Raw genomic sequence first — 24297 nt, forward strand, 5'->3', positions numbered from 1 at the left:
CGCAGTCAAACCTCTTCCACTGCTACTCGGAGATGCTCACAAGTCTCTGAGCTAGAGTCCACGTCTCAAGTCTTTGAGCTAGAGTCCAATTCAAGTCTCTGAGCTAGAGTCCACATCTCAAGTCTTTGAGCTAGAGTTCAATTCAAGTATCTGAGCTAGAGTCCACGTCTCAAGTCTTTGAGCTAGAGTCCAATTCAAGTCTCTGAGCTAGAGTCCACGTCTCTAGTCTTTGAGCTAGAGTCCAATTCAAGGCTCTGAGCTAGAGTCCATGTCTCAAGTCTTTGAGCTAGAGTCCAATTGTAGAGTCCAAGTCAAGTCTCAAGTCTTTGAGCTAGAGTCCAATTCAAGTCTCTAGTCTTTGAGCTAGAGTCCAATTCAAGTCTCAAGTCTTTGAGCTAGAGTCCAATTCAAGTCTCAAGTCTTTGAGCTAGAGTCCAATTCAAGTCTCAAGTCTTTGAGCTAGAGTCCAATTCAAGTCTCAAGTCTCTTGTGGTTAAATAAGTGTTGCATCACGTACAGCGACCCACCCAGGCTGCTTAGAACACTGCATAGCTATATATAAGGATCAAAGTAATATACAGTGTTGGGAGTAACTACTATACTGCAAATAACACTCAATGATCTGTTCACTTTATTGGTTAAACCTAGATTCAGCAAAGAGCTGGAGATAAGTCCTTGGATATTCTGGTTATTGTTAACAATGACATCAAGCAGTCACTGCATATTTGTTAGTTGCAAGTTCATGCAATGAATCTGCCGTCCCACCTCATGCCAAAGCTGCTCTATTCATTGGATTGAGTTCTAGGATGGACCACTGGATTACACTGAACGCAAGTTTCCTCTTTGCCGACTTCAAAGGTTTATTGTAATGTGTCTTCAGGTATGTTCTTCTGCCTTGCACTTGTGAAGTTTCCAGTCTGGCTATTCTCCATAGACTGTACAGAACTGTCACTCACTGGATGGTCTCAGGAGATAAGCAGTTTCTATAACCACCATTGCAAGGTCACAGTCATCTCCGTCACATCTCTTTCTACTCTGATGTTTGGCAAGAAAACAGCTGACCCTATTGATCATGTTTTTATGCTTTATGGGTCTATTGTTTGATGATTGGCCACATGATTGGCTGATTAGATTCCATTCTCCAAAAGAGCAAGGCCATCAAAGTCAAGCTCAATAAATGCCAGAAAATATATATCATGACATCAAAAGATAATAATAGTACCCCAATAAAAAATTGTTAATATCGTTAGCAAATGAAGCACTTAAAGTGTGTATGTCAGGTTAAATTTTTAATTTTGATTAACACAAAATAGTGAGGGGAAATACACGTTTGACAAGTTGATGTATTGTTTTGTATGTTTTTCGATTCCTAAAGGCAGAATATAAGATGAAAAAGTTCGTTATTTTCAGTCCTCCCTTAAAACTGCTCCTCATTCCAAACGAATCGTTTGACGTCATAACAGGGAGACGTCTCCCCAGCTCGCTGAGCTGTGTTGATAATTGCACGAGTGATAGAGCGAGAGAATTAGTGATTAGGACATTTATTTAGTTATTTAGTTGGTTATTTAAGTTAGGTCGTTAGTATACGCAGGCGTATTTTCACGATGGTGAATTACTGCGTTTGTGCTGGGTGCAAAAACACCGTTAAAACCGGTCACAGAGTCCACTGTGTTCCGTGCCTGGGTCAACTTTATTCGGAGCAAACGCGCCGACTTCAGTGCTGCTTCGGTATCCAAGACTTCGGTCATTTACAGCGCCCATTTCACTGAGAAGGACTACGCGGTTGGAGATCTCATGAGTTATACAATGGGATTTAAAACCCGAGTGAGACTGGCAGCTGATGCGGTGCCTACGGTGTATGCTACTGTAGTAGAAGCACGTCGATCGCGCCCCTCTCTCTCCCTCTCCCTCTCTCTCTCACACACACACCAACCAACCAACATATTCCAGCATTGCAATATTGACATCGATCGCAGCCTGTTCATTATAGCCACGGAGCTTCAGAGCTAAGGCGGAGCTACAGATTAGGTGTCCCTAAATAACCCGCGTATCTAACAGTAGTTCCGCATTAATTAATTTGCACGCGAGTTAAAAAATTTTTTTTATATATATACTGTGTATTCTCCGTGTATATTCATGCACTGAACCGTGACACCCGTACCGTTTCGGTTCAATACGAATACACACCGTTACGCCTATACTTACCAGACACCTGACCAACTATCCACTGGTTCTTCTTCACACCAGATATTTATGTTTCTTCGATATGAATTATTTACATTTCTGTTTGGCTCCTCATCAGTCTCCCGCCTGGGAGGCTCAAAATTGTATGGCTGTGGGCCATCGTATAGGTTTGAGGGGGATTTTGCATCTCCTCAGACTCAAAACTCTCCATACTTGAATAGAACTTTGTTGGCACGTCTCCCTTGTATGACGTCACAGCTCAGCTGCGTTTTAAAAATATGATCTTGACAGAAATGGCTATAAAGCTTATTGTAGGGCAGTTACAGTAATAATTTTAATGATAATTACATTTTCACTCAGACATCTAAACCTTATTTAATATATCTAAAAAAAAATTTTAACCTGACATACACACTTTAAAGGAATAGCCACCAGTGTAGAAGTGAATATTTGAATTCATCCAGCGATTTCATTTGTCAGGATTGAATGCATAAGGTTATTACACAAAAGAAAAGAAAATGGTATACAAATAAAACAATCTTGATTCTGTATTACAATTCCAGTTCCCTCTTAGTTATACATTGTCAAACTGTTACATTATTTAAAGGAGAAAAACTAATTTTAACACAAAAAAACAAAGCCAATGAAAGTTTGCATGTCCTTGTGGCATCTACAACAGCTAGCCAGTGAGCTGTGCTTCAAAGTTACATTAAAAGTCATTGTTTCATTAGTACATTTCTTCTTTACTTCTTGCTTTTGTAGTGGGCCGCCACGACCAGGTAGCTGTCAGGCGCAAGGTCTTTGATGTTTGGAGATTTCCCAGAGATGGGCGAGATCTTGCCTTCCACACGCGAGATCTGGAGCATGCGGCATGGGTCGTGCTTTAGCAGGTAGCTCTCGAATGTCTCCCAGCCTCCACCAACACGCACCATCACATGTTTATTATGCAGCATCTGAGGAGACAGAGAAAAAGAGTTCAGAGATACACATCTATTGATTGGTTGGTTGAGTTTACATCCCAACATATACTGCACTCTATGCAAGTACGTGAAAGTAGACACTTAGCTAAAAGCTTTTTTAAGTGTCATACGTTGGTGCTGATTGGATAAGCACTTTTGTGCAAGATGACTCGTAGTCATCAGGAGAGATGAATGTAGACCCAACTCATCTAAGTGTAAAAACGTCTTGTTGTTCAGGTTACTTGTTACTTCTCCCAAATGGAATAAATGTGGAAGTTTGGGAGCAAACAATTAACAATCATGGATAATACACATGGATTGAGTTACCACAAAACTCAGCTGAATTCTGTCAGAACACAATTCATGACGCAACACAAGTACACAACTTGACAATATCCAGAGGACTCCTGCATTCAGTCTTCTCTTTTAGATTAACTACTAAAGCAAGAAGTCTGAAGACTAAGGTGAAGCAAGAGTCTGAAGACAATCATGTTTTACTTCCATTAAACTCTATGACTCCCTTGAGAACTGCGGGTTGTCACTGCCACAGGAACGGAGGGATTTCATGTTAATTTAGTTGATTGGGACTCCACTCTTACATTAATCAAGATTCAAAAGCGTAGCCAATGTAATGCACAATATTATCTGACAAACAGTTTGACATGGTCCGTTAGCCTCTGACACTAAGGGCGTCAGTCTTTAGCTTCCTTGTCCATGCTCAACTCCCATGCCATTTATTGAGCTTAAACCAGGATATGTGGAACTGATTACAGTGGTGTCGTGAGCCGGATGGAGATGAGTGAGATGAAGGCCGGCTGGTATGAGATAGCTGTGCAGGTAAACCTCACTCTCCTGGTGTCAAGAGGCATGCTAGCAACTGACACTAGAGACTGTGGCCTTTAGCGCCCTTGTTAGAACGCCCAACTCCCATCATCAGTTCGAGCCCTGCTCAAAGTGGGCCATGATGAACGATTACACGGGTGCTGTGATACATTAGCAACTTATGCTCTTCAGTGTTCATGTTAGGGCATCCAACTCCTTTGCTAATTATTGATGGTTTAAACTCTGCTTTAAGCAGGCAATGTGGAACCAGTTAAATTGGTGCCGTGACCCAGATGGACCCAATGCTCTTGCCAAGGATTCGAAAAAGTTTTGGGCCCAATCATTCATGAAAGCTCATTTGAAGAATAAAGTATCTGCCATTAAACTCCTTTAACACCTCCAGTGGCGTAATCACACCCTTTTATTGGCTATCTGTCACCTGCGGTTCCCACTGTGAAACTCCCTCTATAGGCAAACAGACGTGTGAGATTATGGTGAAGGCAGCTGCCTACATTTTCCAATGTCTAAATGTAGGAGTCCACTGCCTTGTCACAACATCTAGTATAACCTCAGATTATCCGATCAAGACAGTTCCTAAACAAAAATAATTATTATTAGGGTCAATGACATGACGATGTCATGATTTTTGTGTCCAAGTGCATTATTTACTTCTAAAATAATTGGATCAATGCATGACATACACTGTATCACTTTATTCTATAACATTTAGTTTGAATTCATTTTACATTTAAATAATACATATTATTTTATGTTGTATCTTAAACCCCCAGAATGTCAGATGGTGCAACTGTCTGTCAAATGAACAGACTAAGAAAACGATTTAAAATGGCATCTTCTTAATAATAAACAAAAATACTAAATTTATTTTATAAAAAATTTGCAAAATTGTGAAAATAAACTTGATTAACATTATAAGTGGTTAATAAGGAACATGTTAAAATAATAAAAAAATCCATGTCATTCTTAATATGAGCCTGGCATTTCTGTGTGAGATTATTTTTTAAGTGCATGTGCAACTTATGTTTCCCAGTTAGTCAACTGAATTTACTTTTACAACATTTTTAAAGCACAGTATCTTCTAGTATTACAATCTTCTATTTCACCAACCGATAACAATGAATCTGATCCTGATTTTCTCAAAATCGCTTCAAGCTCTAAAAAAAAAGCCATATATACACTTCAAACCCCCATCACATAACAGTTAGTCACAGTCCCAATAAAAAGCAGCAATTCTGCTGTGATTCATCCCTCTATTACAGCCTCCGTCCCAGCGGCCTTGAACACACAAGCTGCTAAAGAATCTTTCATAAAGGGTGAGAAATGACAAAATGTCACTCTGATAATGCACTGTAACCCTCCCCTGTGGGATAAAGAGCTGAACCAGCCGTAGCCTGCAGACACACGCTCAAAACAGTTATGTGAGGACAGGAGAATTATCTGAACACTAAACAATAAACAACAGCAGAAAAATCTCATACTGTGAGCTGCAGCTCATATTAACCCTGCAGGGAAATTATATTAAAGATTCATAAGGCTCTTAGCAGGGACATTCACAGGTCAGACCCTCCAGATGGGCGTTTGTGTGGCCCTCAGGCACTGGAGCCACAAATATATTACCAATCAGACTCTACAAGTCACCACATGACCTCCACACACACACACACACATTTTTGTTATATACAGCAGTTCAGGTCTGTGATGTTGAAGGTTATCCCCCTAAAAAAGTCCCTCAATAGGGAACATACACAGTCAATTTCTCTCAGGAGCACTAAAGTTCAACAGGCTAAAAGAAAAACACACACTGAAGCAAATTGTGTATTTAAATGACAACTAAATGAAAACGCAGCTTTATAATAACTCTATCCTAAGCCATCTGGGGAATCTGAGGGGTATTTCAACAAGAAAGGTCTTTCTCAAAGACAAACACAAAAGGAATGTGTCCTTGAGACGTATTCACAGGATTCGCTCATTTCACTGCAAAACGAACAAGAAAGCAGAATATTTGTGTGTTTTTTTCCGAGCCTTTGCCTCGGTTGCCGGGCAACACATTTCAAGGCAGTCTCTTTGGGGAAAAAAAAATGATTTTAATATGTTTAATTCAAGAAATAAGATGGATCTCAGTTTTTTTTTAAAATATGTTGTAACAATTGCATTTATATCCAATAAACGGGAAATGCTCTTCTCTAGAGTTATCTTACAAAAGTGAACAAACATGACTTTTAATTTAAACATTATTTATTATTGCCTAGAAATGCATAAACAGCAGAAGTTGAATATCAGTGTCTCTTGAATTTTCATGCATTAACAAAACATTAATTACTTGAATTACGGTTGGCACAAACTGTATTCAGTATGTTCAGGTATTTTTAACGTTGTGTAGTTTTGTTCATGGTTTTCAAGGATGAGGGTGTCATGTAACTTGTCCATGTTGACATCTGCCTAATTTGATTTTAAAAGACAAGTGAGTTTAATTTTCTCTATAATAAAAATGTATGGTGTTTTAGTATACCATTTTTTATTTTATTTAAAGGGACTCTCAATGTATCAAGCAGCAACAGTCTTTGTTCTGGGAGCGTAAAGCATGAGATTGCTGGTGCAGTTGTTAGTTTCTCTCTATAGGGGGCAGCAGAGATGCAGCCGGATTCATTTCTCAGGGACAGAGCTGCACAAATCAGCACTGACTGATGTGATTCTCCACAGGCAACTCAATTAATATCAATTTCAGTGGTTTAGCTTGATGAATCGCTGCAGTCAGTGTTTTAAATGAAATCTGAGCACTCGCATCTAAACCTGAAAATGAGGAATCACATTAATTGTGTAATTATGAGATCTTGACAGCTAGAGGAAAGTTCAAATCAAATCACTGAGTTCATGGACAGAGAGCAAGTGAGAACATATTTAATTTGTCTATGAATGTCCAATAACAGCATTTTTTTTTCTTAATCTCTATAAACAAATGTATGAAAGCTTGTTTCCACCATTAAATAAAAAAGGTAATTGTGACTTTTTTATCTCAGAATTGCGAGATGTAAACTTGTAAGATTGTAAGTCGCAATTATCTTGTCATTTTTTTTTTCACTTCCCTGGCGGAAACAAACTTCCATACAAATGTTATTTCAATATCATCTCAAAGTAGCATTTATTTTGTTATACAAAAATAACCATTTCAAACATTTTTTGAATAAAATGTCAAACTCCCAGCATCTGAGACAATAAATATTTAGATGTTTATACATTTATTTTCAAAAAAAAAAAGTGAAAATTCATTAAAAAAATTCAGATTGAAATTCTGGATCTGGGAAAAGAGTAAAACAATAAAACCAAAACAAATACACTTGAAAATGTTTAAATCTTATTAGATTTTTCGAACAATTCGATTTGTACGATCTAAAGACGTGTTCACGCCAATATGAATGTTTGGTACTAAAATGTGTTAAACATTTTCACTTTGAAATGACGGATTGCGTTTTCATTAAGCCGGTCTGCCTTTCTGCATTGGTCTGAACAGACAAATAGCAAGTGAAAATCGGACCTAATTTTCATGCCGAAAATTTGTTTAGGTGTGAACACATTAGTCTGGATGTTTTATGGGTGGACCTTAAAGATGCTTTTGATCTGAGTTATCCTCATTGTGTATCTGTGTGTTCAGTTGTGTGTTATTTCTCCGAGATGTGCAGTAATACACTGATAACTGCTCTCATGAGAGGATATATGAGTGATCACATCACTCCCATCCGTCATAGCTCATTAGAAGCTGTGTTTAAATGAATGTTATCATCCAATAAATAGGCCATGAAGACTGGAATTGACCCTTTGCAGGGAGCTTGATTGACAGGTGATCTGACCAATCATACCTCGCCATCCGCCATTTTGTCGGACAAAGTAGTCAGGAGAGTTAGTAGATTAACATGGGAGGATTTGAATGTACTGACGTCTTTCCGCGGTTAAAACAACATTCCTTCTGATGTTCATTCATGTTTATTTGATGCTATAAATGAACTAGAAGGAAGAGATGATCGGTTCACGAGCAGCTTTAACTGAGCGATCTGTCACGACACATTAAAGAGCCACAAAACTGTATTTATTGTTTCAATTTCTTTTAAAAAATGACCAAATTTGAAAGGTGAGACTTTGTTTAGTATCAAAAGTAAGCTGGTCTGTCCTGTCTGTCAGTGTGTTGTCAGTGTCCTCTCTGCTCTGCGATGTGTTTTTCACTGCGTGAGAACATGGTGTGTATGAGAGTGGCGTAGCTTGTCGGACATAGCGACAGTAACTAAGGGGGGCGGGTCTTTGCGAACGGTCAATTGTGGCCAAGTCTTAGAAACTCCTGGTTGGCTACTTAAACTTTAGTAAAATGCAGGTGCCAGTGTTTTTAAGAGATTTTTTGAAGTGTAGATATAAATTGAGAGGGAAATGGGAATAGATTGAATAAGCCATGTGAATAATTCTGACATCTCTGGTTAAAACACAGCTCACCAGTATATGTTGTGTTTTGTGCTGGCGTCTCCATAGACCTTATTCACACATCTTTGATTTTTTTATATTTTAATAATAGTGTCTATTAAGCTAGCTTCAACAGAGACAAATAGGTGGAGGAGACAGGCTGCTGGTAGGACAATTATTTGAGAAATCACAAAACTCAATATGGCGGCTATAAGGATACAAATCAAACACTTCAGCCAATCACTGCACATTAGCTGGACCAACCTGGAAAATAAACTTTTTACAGATTTTGTCATGTTATAAAAAGTTCATAAACAATTTGCATTACAGTCTGACTCATACCTACATTTGTAAGTAAAATCACCATTAAATCGTTTGTTGCCAAGTAACAGGTTCCCATGGTAACCAGGCCTGCCTCACTAATCACTATTTGTCAGTTAGTGGAGTCTGTGCTGTTATGGGACACCCCACTGCCGTGCGTGTGTGTGTGTGTGTTTAGCAGACTAATGAAAGTGATCACACAGTAGTGGATAATAAAATGTAATCTGTGTTCTAAAACCTAGTGAGCTGCCTTTCTAGAAATCATTTTAAGGCCTTAAAATTGTGGAATGGAAAAAGACGAGTTATTGAGATGCGTTTTTTTAAAAGTCCAAAAAAGATGTAAAAAATATTTTTTTAACACTGTGTCCTGCATAAAACGCTGGAAAAGTCGTAAGACACGAGCACACCGGTCAAACACATCCATCTAGCGCATGTTTTTTCTTTAAATGGAAAAGTAGCACAGTGGTTATATGGCAGAATTGTATGCATCTCAGAAAACATTTGAAGCTTATAGCAAAAAAAGTGACTCAAGATGGTGAAAGACTAATAATAATGGATAATAATGGACAAAAGAAAACTGGGGGTAACAAATAAGGATCGGAGCCTAAAATTTAAATTTTCTCCAGGTATCTCTGTCTCTCTCTCTCTCTCTCTCTCTCTCTCTCTCTCTCATTCAAATGGGCAGTTTGGGCGGCCATACCGGGCGAGATCGGTCGTAAATATGGCGGCGTTCTATTTGTAGTGACGTAGGTGGCATCTATGAATAGAAATAGTCCAAAAATATGTATCCGAAATGCATGTTTTCAAACTAAGCTTATTAAATACTGCCATTTATCGGGTTCAGGTGCTTGTATTGAATGCATTTTTAGTCTCTCTCATACAAAGACTATTGTCTGGATTTAGGGCCGCTTGCTGATGATGTACATGTAACGTTTAACTGTTAAATGTATAACTCAATTTAGCACCAATCACAAGACATTTCACTTTGAAACTGCTGTGAACGTACTAAGTACCGAATATAATTTTGCAACCATTTTGTTCTCACGGGCACTTTATATTCCTGACCCTGGGCTGCTTAAAGGTATTGTGGAAGCAGTGTTGCCAACTATTTTCAAAGGAAAGTAGCTAACGCCTTCCCTAAAAGTCGCTAAATGTCTCTAGATGACGTCATGCGTCAATTAGCATATTCATGACGTCATCGCGTCATACTTGCGTTCTGCTTGATAATGTGTTTTCTCTCTAAATTAATGCTCACTACTGTATTTATTCGGCTATATTATATTATCATTATAATATATTATATTATATATAGCCGAATGTAAAATAAAGCTGTTCTCATTTCTTATATATATTTTTGACAGACAATATGAATAGCTATGATATAGGCCTAGTGAATGACTACATTTTTGTATATGGAAATGTATCTGAATTGAGATAGTTCAGGAACCGGATGAACTAAAGCTCTGTGATAGTGAGTATTAAGTAATAAGCACAAAAAAGAAATTAACTTAAAATGGTCAAACTAAATTATGGAGAAAGCAAAAAAAGTCGGGGTCTAAAAAGTCGCTAAAAATAGCAGCAAAGGCGCTAAGTTGGCAACACAGCGGCGGCTTCCCGCACATGCGCGATTCACCGTGGAGGGGTGAAGATCTTCTGCTCTGACTGCAGCTGGGACCGGCCGCTGCGCGAGGACTGGGTGTGCATTGGGACGCGGGTGAGACCCACGGCAGCACCCGCTGCTCGTTGAGAAGAGTATGAACGATATTTGCTTTCACGTCAGAGGGTCTCCAAAAGTCACCAATAACACCAGAAAAAGTCGTTAGATTTGTCGCTAGTCGCTTTTTTGAAAATGTGTCACTAGAGGGGTCTGAATACTCGCTAAATATAGCGACAAAGGCGCTAAGTTGGCAACACTGTGTGGAAGATTTTCCCGAATTTTAGGAAAGAACCGCCCTCTCCACTTTTTGAAAAAATGCACATGCGCAACACTCGACCTGCTCCCGAGAGGGAACGCCTATTAAACGTGTGCATGAGAGGGCACGTGCACGCTCTGTTTACAAGTTGCTGTCGGCATGGCTCATACAAGCCTACTTTCAAAAAGAAGATTTGCACTTTTTCCACTATGTCACACATCGGAATTATAAAAAATTAACACACAAGGTTTTATAACATTTCAGCGTGATACCTTTTACCATTTGGTCATAAGGCTACTTTAGACAAATTGAGATGTTTACCGGGTCTGCGCGGTTCGTGACTTGTGCCAGGGCTAGCATCGCTAATCATAGCTTACATGAACTTTTACTAGCAGTAATTTTAAATGGATTTCTCCAAATAGCATGCCGAACTGTACCTGTCGAGTAGAAGCTTCGCGACTGAGGCATCAGTGAAGCCCAACCTCTGCTTTTAGCGCACGCCAGCGTGTGAAATATTCTCCCAGAAACACTCTGGTCTTGTTTCTTTCTCCAGAGGCCTTTCTCTTCTTGTTATACAATTCATAGACACTTTTTCTACGAATTCTACGAAAACCCGGTGAGAACAGCGAGCTTCAATGAAAGGTCTGAAACCGTAGCTCACCACATATACACCTGAAATTGCGCATGCGCAGAAAGTGAAAACCACCTAGGGACGAGTACGTACGACAGCCTTACGTAAACATATCACCGGAATGATTGACAACTAGGAGGACCAATGGTCTCGATGATCCACCCGGAAAAATAAAATCTTCCACTATACCTTTAATTAACCTATATCTGCAATAGAGAAATTGTTTTATTGCATATAGCGCCTCTTGTGGACGTGTCACGTGAAAAGTGCTGCAAAATGAACGTGGAGCAAACGTTTCTCAGGTTTCGCAGAAATGTAGGCAGTCTCACATATTTCCACATTTTTGTAAATAGTGTATAGCATCTAACCTGACTACGGTCTGTTGCTATTTTTACTTACTCTGATGAAAAGCACTTTCTCCCCAACACGGTAACGGCCCTGCGATTGTCGCTCTACGCAGAACTTATTTGGGCACTTACAAGGTGGATCTTCAGAAATGTGCTTCACCTGAAACACACATTACATGTAAAATGACTGACAAAGGTCTCTTTTCCTCTAGAATGAGAATGTACAGTTTTCAGAGTTAAAGTTACTGTGGTACCGATAACAATAGTGATATCTGAGAAAGAAGAACGTCACTCACAGCATCATCCAGTAGCTTGCCGGTACTTTTTTTGCTGGAGTTGGTCTTGTTGAATGGAGAGATGGATGACGAGATGGACGGAGAAACGGATGGAGATTGAGAATCGGAAGCGGGGGGTACGGGTGAGAGTGGAGGTTCAGGTCTCTTCTCTTCCTGTTCAATCTCTTTCTCCAGCTTTATAAGTCCAGGTGGCTCTACCTTATACCTGTCACAAGAGGGACCATTCACACTTTATGGTTTGATTTGACATGTACAACAAAATTGTGATTTTGAAACATACAATGCAAAATTGCTTATTACAAAAAACAAGCAATAGCGCCATGGAACCACGAGATTCTTTGAATGGGTTTGGCCAAATTAATTTGCCATTACTTGTAAGATTTAATACTAACTTATATACTTTTTCTATTATATGGGATTATATACAATTATATGCATTAAATAAGTCAATGGGAACCTACAATGTTTGGTTACCAACATTTTTCAAAATACGGATGGAGTATTTTCATATTATATATACGAATTCACTGCAAAAAAAAAAAATATCGTACTCAGCATTTTTGTCTTTTTATTCAATACAAAAGTAAAGGCTAAACGTTCTAAACATCAAGATGCATTTACTTAAGCTAATTGAAAATATAAGTCTTGTTTAATTACAAACTGATTAAAAATTAAGTTAGTTTATGCTTAAAACAAGAACAAATATCTGCCAATGAAGTCAGAGAAATAAACGTGCTTGTCAAGTAAATGTATCTTGATTTAGGAATGATTAGATAACAAGAAAACAAGACAAAAATACAAGACATCAAAAAATAACAATTTTGCATTGTTTTATGTTTCACCAAATAACCGAAGTCATAACGTTTGGAGCGAGTGATTAAAGAATAATAATAAAAAAAAACAATGTTGTGGACTACCTGGATGCTATTCTTCCCAGCTCCAGCAAGCACAGACACACTTCTCTTGGCTCTTTGTGTAACACTAGAAGAACATACAAATACACACATGAGACATAAAACAGACAATGTACAAATCAAAGAACTACTGAAAACATCAACATGGATGAATGATGAAACCAAGACCACAGAACGACACGGTGATGATGAATTAGTCATTCATTACACTATTACACTCACTGACAGCTAACGTTCTCAGCTGAGGCTCTCAGTGTGTTTTTAGCATGAAGTGATTGAACAACACGCCATGCTTTTCATAAGGAATTGTGGAGCATACAAACTACATTTCCCATGAGACGGTTGAGTGATGGCAACACAAAACAACATGCGTTACAATCCGTAATCTCCATATCAAACCTCAGAACATCCCACCTGAACATAACGCATCCATGTTTTCATTTAGCTATTTCTGAGGGGGAAAGGAAGAAAAAAGTAATTAAGTATTTTGTCTCTTTCAAATGTGTTTTTTTCTTTTTAATATGGCTGAATAACACTTAATTTACCACATCATGCATCACACTTGCTAATATGCTAATTTGAAGATTAGCCAGTTTTTGGTACGTATACTGCCAGTGGTTCCTGCACTGTTTGCATTTCAAATCTTAAGGGCATCCAAGTAGATTTTTATGAATTTTTCATAAGAAAGTGAGGTTAGGACAGCTTTTCATACTTAAAGGGATACTCCACTTTTTTTGGAAATAGGCTCATTTTACAACTCCCCCAGAGTTAAACAGTTGAGTTTTACCGTTTTCGAATCCATTCAGCCGAACTCCGGGTCTGACGGTACCACTTTTAGCATAGCTTAGCATAGATCATTGATTCTGATGAGTCCAGTAGCATTTCTTTCAAAATGACCAACGAGTTTCAATATTTTTCCTATTTAAAACTTGACTCTTCTCTAGTTAAACCGTGTACTAAGATCGACGGAAAATGAAAAGTTGCGATTTTCCAAGCCTATATGGCTAGGAACTACTCTCATTCCGGCGTAAGAATCAAGGAACTGCGCGGCCGTACCATGGGTGCAGCAGGCGAGTTCAGTTCCAGTCCCAGAAAAGAAATATTCTGACTGGGGGATAGCGAACTCTTTTCCCCGTTTACTGTGAGACCGAGATTCTCGAGGTGACTCAGCAGCAGGGCTCTGTGCGCCACTATCTCTGAATGAGATTGGGCTAGAATGAGCCAATCGTCCAAATAGTTCAGCACTCGAACACCCTGCAGTTTGAGGGGAGCGAGTGCTGCGTCCATGCACTTCGTAAATGTACGGGGTGCTAGAGACAAGCCGAACGGCAGGACTTTGTACTGGTATGCCTGGCCCTCGAAGGCGAATCTCAAAAATCGCCTGTGACGTGACGCAATCTGTATTTGAAAATACGCGTCCTTTAGATCTACTGACACGAACCAGTCTCCTTGGCGAACGTGCGCGAGGATTTTTCTGGTCGTTAGCATTCTGAACTGGCGTTTCACAAGCGCTCTGTTCAGTTGCCTTAGATCTAGTATGGGTCTGAGACCCCCGTCTTTCTTGGGTACCAGGAAGTATCTGCTGTAAAGCCCCCCTTCGCTCTGAGCCTGAGATAAAGGTTCGATAGCCCGTTTTCTCAGAAGTTTCTGAATTTCGGCTCGAAGTAGATGTGCTACATTCGAATCTACCGAAGTCTCGACGCGCGCCGCGTGGCGGCGAGGGCGTCTGCGAAACTGTAGCGAATAGCCTTCTTTTATGATGTTTATCACCCATTTTGAAACCCCGGGAAGCTTTTCCCATGCATCTGCACGTGTAGCTAGGGGCTGAGTGAAAAGCGCGCTCTGATCAACTCGCGATACAGCGGCTTTCGTGAGCTGCGACATTTGCAATGTCTCGCTCGCAACATCTGAGGCCGGGGCCGCGCTTATGAAAGCGGGCAGAATGTCCGCGCTCGACCCCTCGACAGCATTTAGGTGGGAGAGGGAGGGCTGGACGGGCTCCGTAGGAACCGTGATGCTTGTGTGGGAACGCGGGCACTGGGGACCGGGCACGTTTACCACCTTTATAGCATCGCTCGCCGGAGCGGAGCACCTGCACGCAGGTTTCGTTTTTACAGAAACCGTGCAATGAGCAGGAGGTAGCATTAGTGGGCACTGGGTAGTGGGCACGTGTGCTACTTTTAACGTGCAATCGAACTGAGTCGATTTTATGTGCGCGGGCCCCGTGTGTGGGGCCGTGTTTGTGTGTAGGGATGTGCACATTACAGCGGGCAGATTTACTACACAAGAAACACCATCGCCCGTGGCCGGGACACCAGAAAATGCACTCTTTAATGGATTTATCTGGGTAGCCGTGAAAACGGCTGTTGTGTGCAGGCAAGCGGCCAGTGAGACACGCCTGTTGGCTGCAATGATCGCAGGTACAGTCGCTTTGCTTGTGACTGCACGAGCGGTGAGCTTCGGTGAGGGTCCGGCCGCAGCGGGACTTGAACACCGACGCTTCCCTAGCAGTGCTAGGATGTCTTCGGGGCTCTGGCTTCAACGCTACCTTCTGTCGCGGGCCACGCGGCGCGGGGGGGCGACCGGAAGAGCGAGAGCGCGGTCTCGAGCTCTGGGTCTGGCGGCGCTGAGATGAGGAGCTGGGCGGCGGTCTCGGCTGTGAGCTCTGAGTGGGCGGTTTCGCACGGCCTGCTGCAGAGCTGGAGCGCTTCGGCAAGAAGTGCTTCATAGCCTGGGTCGCCTTCTGCACCTCCGCATACCTGTCGGTGAAGTCCTTCACCGAAGTCCCGAAGAGGCCAGCAGGGGAGAGCGGAGCGTCGAGGAACGCGGTCCGTTCTGCTTCTGGCATGTCTGAGAGCGTTAACCAGAGGTGCCTCTCAGACACGGTGATCGCCGCCATGCTGCGTCCGATGGCTTGGGCCGCAGACTTCGAAGCGCGAAGAGCCAGGTCTGTAGCGCTTCTCAGATCCGCCACACAGATCGCATCGGGTCCGTTCTCGTCCAGCTTGCGGAGGAGATCGGCCTGGAAGATATGCAGCGTCGCCATGGAGTGCAGCGCTGACGCGGCCTGTCCGTTGGCGGCATAAGCGCGACGGAGCAGGGATGACGTCGTGCGGCAAGCCTTTGAAGGCAGCGCCATCTTAGCCCGCCGTCCAGCGGAGGGTGGGCATAAGTGGGCCGCGATAGGCTCTTCGACTGGCGGGAGGGAAAGGTAACCTCTGTTTTCAGCGTCGTCGACCTCGGAGAATGCTAGGGAAACAGATGACCTCGTCCTCGTGGAATACGGGGAAATCCAAGCTCTCGCGACCTCCTCATGAAGCTCAGGAAGGAAGGGGGCGGGCTTAGAGACTGGTGTCGATTTCTCCCCGGGCAGAAAATAGCCATCCAGTCGGTTTTTAGCGGGCTGCTCGGGCGAAACCCACTCAAGGCCAAAACCGAGCACGAGTCCTCGTCCCTCAGCAAGTCATCGATAGCGATGTCATCGATGTCGTCGACGGAAGCGGCGGCAATCTGCGGTCGCTGTCCGTCGGGTATCGACGCTGAGGAAGCCGGAGACACAGTTCGCGGGCGCGCCGGCGAACTTTGACGGCCTGACTGAGGTTCAGGGTTCCGCTGTGCGCGGCGCTTTTTACGGCGCGGCACAACAGCGGAGAACACGGGCTCCTGGAACGACGCCAGGCGAGTCCGCAGAGTCGCCAGAGGCAGTAGTTCGCAGTGATGGCAGCCGCCATCCGCAAGGGCGATAGCCGCGTGTTCCTCGCCCAGGCAGGAAGCGCAAATCACGTGGCGGTCCCCGTTGCTGAGCGTGGTCCGTTTGCACGAACCGCAGAGAGGCATCTTGAAGAAGACGCCACTCTAGATACAAAAAAGCGGGTTAAATAAATGTGAGTCGTGCCGGCGACCTCACACACACTCAACACAGTGAAAGGATATCAAGCGCCGGAACGCGCAGCTGGAAGGCGACGAAGGCGGCGGTGCCAGCAGCTTGTCGTGACTTCTCCCGCTGAGGTGCTCTCTCGACGGCGCAGCTTCTTCACTCGGATCAGCGATGAGGTGCTCTTCGCTGAAGGATTAAAAATCAGAGTTCATAAGCCTGTGAGCGAAATATATAGCCCTAAGCCACGCCCGTTTCTCATTGGGTGTGACGTCACTCATGGGCTCGCTCCATTGGCTTAAGCATTTGCCGCACAGCAGCCAATAGGCGCGCGAGCTGTCTCGCCTAGGTCTGTATGCTGTGGCAATGCGTTTTACATTGATACAAAATTAAGGATAATTTTTGCTTCAGTATTCTCGTGGAAAAGGATTTTCCCCAATGCGTTGCTACGGCAACGCAGTACGAGAGTATCTCTCGTAAGAGAACTCTTCTGTACTCCCTAGATGACCTAATCCTGTATTTCCCTCTCGTTCGTTATGTAGTTTCAGCAAACTTGCCATTCTCTCCAGCTGTCTTGGACATGTGTTGAAAGCGAAGCATAAATAATCTATTCAAACACTCTACCTGAATCCTTCAATGTCTGTACAGTATGTCTGGATCTGGCACATGACAGAGATGTCCTCATACATATCATAAGCTAAAAAAAAAAAAAAAAAAAAAACTTTCTTCCTTCATATAAATGTTCCAACCATCACAGTTTGTGCCTAGAATACCAACCTTTTGAGAAATGCAGTGAGAGGAAAAAGAAAACTTTTTGTTTTTATCCCCCAGAGACACAACTATCATCTTTTTCTGACCCTCACCAATTTCAGTCAATCAGCCTCTCAAGTTTGATTATATTTCCACATAAGGCAGTTTTATGTTTTATGTACAGCAAAACAACCTAATCATCACTCAAAATCATTATTAGTATTGAGATTTTTTTCTTCAAATATTTATTTAATTATGGGTGCTTTTAGCATAGCAGATCTGAGCTATTCAGATAGTTGTCATGATTAAACTGTGTAAATAACAAAATATCAGAATAATTATGTTTTTTTTTCTTTCTGAGACATCATGAGCATTTACACCCAAATGTCATTTTCAAAAAGGCTAGCTAATGTTAGCTGTCATTTTGTGAATCTTAAATACAAAGAATCAATTAATATTTTCACACATTTTAAAACAATTTATCAAATTACAAAAATATAAATTGACTTGAAGTCACAGAAAAAACATTTTTTTTCTGTAATATTGACCTTTTTATCACATCTAATAAAGTTGATCTTAATAAAACCTTGAAACCTTGATTTTTTTCCACCCAAGCATGCTTGTCACTTTCCATGCTGTCACTTAACACTTTATTAGGTGAACATGGGCGTACATCAGAGTGTGTCAGTTATAATATTTACCACTTTATGAGGACATTTTACTGAAAATCACACTGTTCATTGACATCTCCTGTTCATCGCCACATGGTCCATACCATTGTCCATTTTTTCAAGGGGACTTGGGTTCAGTCTCTCTTAAAGGGATAGTTCGGCCAAAAATTATATTAAACCCATGATTAACGCACCCTCAAGCCGTTCGAGATGCATATGTCAATAATTTTTCAGACGAACACATTTTCAGTTATTTTAGAAAATGTCTTAGATCTTTCAGTGGTTATAATGTCAAGTTATGGGGACCAACTCCTTCAAGTCCCAAAAATGTGCATACATCCTTCACAAAAGTAATCCATCCGGCTCCAGGGGGATAAACGAAGGCCTTCTGAGGGTAATCCGTGGGGTTTTGTCATAAAAATATACATATTTAAAACTTTATAAATGAAAATAAATGGCTTCCGGCAACGGTTGACGGCCGTTCACGGGAGAGGGTTGCCAGCGTATGACATAGGACGTAGCATAAGAAGCGTCGTGACGTAGAACGTAGAACGTAGAACTCAATATCCTCTTCTCTAATATCAAAATCCTATGTGGAGTTTTGTTTTACCCTGCTCTCTGGCTGCGCTGTTGCGTTCGTTCTACGTCACGACACTTCCTACGCTACATCCTACGTCATACGCCGGAAGCCAGTTATTTTCATTTTTAAAGTTTAAAATATGTATATTTTTTACGACAAATCCACACGAAAATGTGTTTGTCTGAAAAATTATTGACATATGCATCTCGACAGCTTGAGGGTGAGTAAATCATGGGTTTAATATCAATTTTGGCCGAACTATCCCTTTAACAGGCTTAACTGTATTAAATAAATGTTGAAGGGGGACCTATTATGATTTTTTACCTTTCCTTTAGTGTGTAATATAGCTGTTTGTGCATGTAAACAATCTGCAAAGTTACGAAGTACAAAGTCTACGCCAAAGGGAGTGAATCTCCAATCCAGCAGAAACCCCTTGCAACACCTCGTTTATAGTCTTGACATTATTTCCATAATGTAGCGACATGTAACACATTTGGTTAGGGTAAGGCATTACATTTGTGGCACACGCTCTAAGCGGAAGACCATTCACAACAGACTTGGCCAACTGACCAATCAGAGCAGACGACGCTTTTCGGAAGGCGGGTTTAAATTAAACCTAAACTAAAACAGAGCATTAAGACAGAGGGTAAAAACAGGTGCTGGGAACCATAATAGGGACTTTTTAATAATTCAATGTGAAGATGCATTTTTACATATCAAACATGTACAGTAGGCACATAATAAAATAAAATGTGATTTTGTGTCTGATGCCTTGTGGAAGTCCAACATGCTCTCTCACTGCATTTACTCTACAAATACAGAGATGCAGTTGTTGTAATAAATCAGGCTTATAGTCTTTACGGGGGAGATTTCAAAAAGGTAGAGATGATTATTTACCCATAAATCTTTGTTGCTGTGTCAGAGATGAATTTGTTTAAAATACTCACCAAGCCCATCTGACTCGAACAGACAGGTGTCACCTACGCCCACCTCTCGACACCATGACAGGAAGTTGGCTGTGTTATCCCTGGCGAAAAAGGAACCAGACGCGGCGTTGGCTCTGCAAGGAATCCTGCGACTGGGGATCGACTGAAAGACAGAATTTGGTCAATTTGTAACTCAATGGTGTTGTAGACGGACATTTGCATTTAAATTGTCTTACATGCAAGAGGAATGGCCTTGAAGAGAAGGCTGGCTTAAATCTAAAATCCCCAAACATTTTAAGGCCAAAAATATATTAATGTTGTTCCAAACCCGCAAGACTGTGTTATGGATCTATGAGGGAGGACTCAAATGCAGAAATGAGTGATCAGGGGTTTATTTGAAATACATCAAACAAGACAGGATATTGTGAGGGAGAGGAGGTGAACAGTCCAAACAGTAGGCAGGGATGAGGCACAAAGACAGGCAGGCTGATTGGTTAACCAGATTGGTGAAGGTCTTGGAATCAGGTACAGGGACTGACTCGTGAGCGAGTCCTGGGCTGTGCTGGCGTGCACAGGGACTGACTCGTGAGCGCTCTCCTGGGCTGCGCTTGCATGCTCAGGGACTGCGCTCTCTGGAGCTGGAGCAACGCTCACAGCAGCGGGCTCGGGGATCGTCCTCTCATCAGCGGGCTCGGGGATCGTCCTCTCATCAGCGGGCTCGGGGATCGTCCTCTCATCAGCGGGCTCGGGGACCGCCCTCTCTTCCGCGGGCCCGGGGACCGCCCTCTCAGCAACGGGCTCGGTCATACCTAATGCAACTAATTCAAAATGCTGCAGCTAGAGTGGTCTTTAAGGAGCCGAAGAGAGCACACGTCACTCCTCTCCTCACAAAATTGCTCTGGTTGGTAGTTGCTGCTCGCATCAAATTTAAGTCACTGACGTTTGCCTACAGAACAACCAGTGGCTCTGCTCCCTTTTACCTAAACTAATTACTTCAGACTTATGTGCCAGCAGCCATATCACCCTGGAGCCCAAGACTGGTAGCCCACTGAAGCTAAGAAGGGCTGAGCCTGGTTAGTACCTGGATGGGAGACCTCCTGAAAAAAAAAGGTTGCTGCTGGAAGAGGTGTTAATGAGTCCAGCAGGGGGCGCTCACTCTGTGGTCTGTGTGGGTCCTAATGCCCCAGTGTAGTGACGGGGACACTATACCGTCAAAGAGCACCGTCCTTCGGATGAGACGTAAAACCGAGGTCCTGACTCTCTGTGGTCATTAAAAATCCCATGGCATTTCTCGTAAAGAGTAGGGGTGTAAAGTAGGGGGTTGCCACATTCCACCCATTGGCTCTTACCAATCATGGCCGCCTAATAATCCCCATCCACTGAATCGGATCTATCACTCTCTCTCCTCTCCACCTATATCTGGTGTGTGGTGAGCGCACTGGGCGCCGTTATACTGTGGCTGCCGTCGCATCATCCAAGTTGATGGTAGTGGTTGAGGAGAGACCCCGACATCATTGTAAAGAGCTTTGGGTGCACAGTAGTACATATGAAAGCGCTATATAAATGCCTCATTCTTTTATTCATTATATGTGCCATCCAGAAACTTGCGCTCTGCTAGCGAACGTCGTCTTGTGGTGCCATGTCACAAAATCTCTTTCTCTGACTTTTACCATGACTGTTCCCTGCTGGTGGAATGACCTGTCCAACTCAACCAGAGCTGCTGAGTCAGTAGCCATTTTCAAGAAACGGCTGAAGACACATTTTTTTTTCGGCAGCACTTGATCCAGTAATACTAACACTTTCTCTTCTATTCTATTTATATATAAAAAAAACAATAAAAAAAAACCTTGAAACTTGTTCTAACGTGTCCTGTGTTAGATTAAACTGAAAAGGGTCATAGCACTTGCATTTTGTTGTCCTACTGTTAGTTTAACTGCTTCTATTGTTCTCATTTGTAAGTCGCTTTGGATAAAAGCATCTGTTAAATGAATAAATGTAAAATGTAAATATTAAAGTACAGCAAACCAGTGATGCTGTTTACATGTTAAGACAAAAACACATGCTTTATGTGTGGGGTAAAGAGGTATTTTTGGTTAAAAGTAATAATTTCACTGGCCATGGAATTAGAGAAGTTTTAGGAAGTCTCCCATTTCCAATCTCCCCCTGCATTTCCTCTTTCCTTTCTAATTCCCTACAGTCTCTCCTCATGCTTTAGCCGACAGACGTCACCCACTAACCATGAACAGTTTGTGATCTCTCGGTTTTTGTCTGTTTCTCTCTCTCTCTCTTCCCCCACAGGGGTCCGGATTGCAGGCTTCTATTATCACATATGATTTCACAAACACAATCCCCCTTTCTCTAATCAATAATCAATAAGGATGAGAGTGACAGTGATTGATAAATGCATGCACAAGGAGATGGTGGAGGTCAAATAACATATGAATGTCAATGGGAGATTTACCCAGTGTATAGTTTCATACAACACACTAAGAAAGGTTAGATGAGGTCATGCAGGAAGAATGTACTAGTTGCTGGAATGGATTGTTTTCTTTTGCTTTTCCAGAACACTCTCAGTCTTCCACAATGCCTAGTTATTAAAGTATTAGTTCATCTTGTAAATACATTTTTGATCACTGGAATGACAAGAAGATCTACAACAAAAACAAAACCAGCTATTATAATGTATAACGCCTTTCTAGAAGTGTCCCATGTGTGAGAATTATGAAAAACCAAAATAAAACCAAAATGTACCCCGTTTCATTTCTTAATACATTTTTGGGCCCATACACCAATCATTTGGGAATTATGGTATTATGGGATTGTTTCTGAGGGATAGTTCGCCCAAACATGAAAATTCTGTCATCATTTACTCGACCTCAAGTTGTTCCAAAGCTGTATGAATATATTTGTTATGTGAAACGCAAGAAAATATATTATGAAGAATGTTTGTAACCAAACATCTGTGGGGCACCATTGACTACCACTGTAGTATGGAAATCAATGGGTGCCGTCATCTGTCTGGTTACCAACATTCTAAAATGTCTTCTTTTGTGTTCTACAGAAGAAAGAAACTCATACGGGTTTGAAACAACTTGAAGGTAAACATTTTAATTTCCCTTTAAAGGAATACTCCACCCAGAAATAAAAATCCTCTCATCATTTACTCACCCTCATACCATACCAGATGTATATGACTTTCATAAGAAAAACACAAAAATTTTAAACAATTTCTCTGTGAATGGGCGCCAACATTTTGATACAGCCATCATGACGGTAATCCATTCGACCTCGGTGGATGAATCAATGTCTTCTGAAGCTGATAGGTGTGTAAGAAAAATGTGTGAGCCAGTGGCATGCAGTGGTGTTTTAAAATGAGGAGGCAAGAGGCGGGATGTATCGCAGGAACCAATCATAACGAAATATAACCCATCATATCCAATCATGGTGACTCTCACGTGACTTTCCCCCATTCATTCTCACCACACGATTTGGAGGGTCTGTTAAAAGTGAATGGGCAAGCCTCCCACTGTAACTGTACCTGCTGGTGCCGCTGTTTTGTTTTGAAAACGTGTGATTCATACACTTTTAGGGCCAGATTTACTACACAGGACAAATTAGCGCGAGAGTGCAATTCCAAAAAAGCAGTGACTACGTTTACAAGCAGCCAATAACCCGTTCAAAACCGGAATATTAGCAATAACCCGGTCATGTAAACACTGGCAAAAACCCGAATATGCTCATATTCCGGTTTTTAAAAACACGAATATGATCCCTGGGTTACCCCTTTTCTAACCCGAATATTTGGTCATGTAAAGCGTATCGGCATATCCCCATCAAAAGGAACATTGATTTGTGTTCTGCGCATGTTCTATTCGCAAGGAATCTTGGTCTTTTGAGTAGAGGAACTTCTTGTATGCGCCGTCTGGCCGTGCGTCGCCGTTTACATCGGGATATTGCCAATTGATTACAAATTCCATGTATACAGGAGTAACTCTCTCTGCTCACGCATGTAAACGGGTTATTCGAATGTTTCAGAAACCCAAATAGTGACCTTAACCCGACAATAACCCGAATATTGACAGCTTGTAAACGTAGTCACTCTGATGATAGTGTAAAGTTCTGCAGGTGATCTACTGACGACATAAATTAAAGAACAGACGCAGCCGGATCCTTTCCATAACACAATCTAGTATCTGGTATAAGACGTGCTTTTTTGGGCAGTAAATAATGGCGCAAATACCAGTAAATTGACTAGCGCAAGCCTTAGTAAATCACCTTGCATGATTCATTTAAATACTCTCCTCCCATAAGTTTTGTGTCTTAAAGGGAAACTCCTACAAATGCATATGCAATAAGGTCAGCAAAAATAACTGTCCACGACTTTACAGCGCTAATTCTTCACTGCGTATCTTTAGTAAATCCTGACAGTCATTTTTTAACGCCAAAAGAGGGTTTGAGCTGGTGCAAGCTGTTACTAAATCTGGCCCTTAGTGTCACATTTTGTAATATTTTAGCAGTTTTTTTCTTGTAAAATCAATTAGTTTCTCTTCCAATTTCTTTGACGAGACGCTGCCTCCCTTGCCTCCTTGGAGGACACACCCCTGATGTAAACGTAAGCGGTTGTGAACTATGACATTCATGACAC

The 24297-nt window shown here is 41.7% G+C and overlaps 1 protein-coding gene across 5 annotated transcripts in view; it reads right to left on the reverse strand.

The window, feature by feature from the left end:
- Window positions 1-609: 609 nt before the first annotated feature.
- gas2a (growth arrest-specific 2a) overlaps window positions 610-24297 on the reverse strand; it is a 51885-nt gene continuing 28197 nt past the window's right edge. For 2 of the 5 annotated variants that reach the window (XM_079603037.1, XM_079603036.1), the window contains exons 4-8: window positions 19674-19815; window positions 12855-12918; window positions 11938-12142; window positions 11694-11801; window positions 1083-3137 (exon numbers count right to left, since the gene is read on the reverse strand). In XM_079603037.1, coding sequence (XP_079459163.1) covers window positions 2928-3137; window positions 11694-11801; window positions 11938-12142; window positions 12855-12918; window positions 19674-19815 — 729 coding nt within the window. In that variant the 3' untranslated portion in view covers window positions 1083-2927. Of the gene's footprint in view, window positions 3138-11693; window positions 11802-11937; window positions 12143-12854; window positions 12919-19673; window positions 19816-24297 lie in introns of all 5 variants that reach the window. The other 3 variants (XR_013796432.1, XR_013796433.1, XM_079603035.1) reach the window with 3 other exon arrangements.

Source organism: Phoxinus phoxinus (genome assembly GCF_949152265.1).
Source record: "Phoxinus phoxinus genome assembly, chromosome: 25".
In the NCBI taxonomy this organism is placed as follows: domain Eukaryota; kingdom Metazoa; phylum Chordata; class Actinopteri; order Cypriniformes; family Leuciscidae; genus Phoxinus; species Phoxinus phoxinus.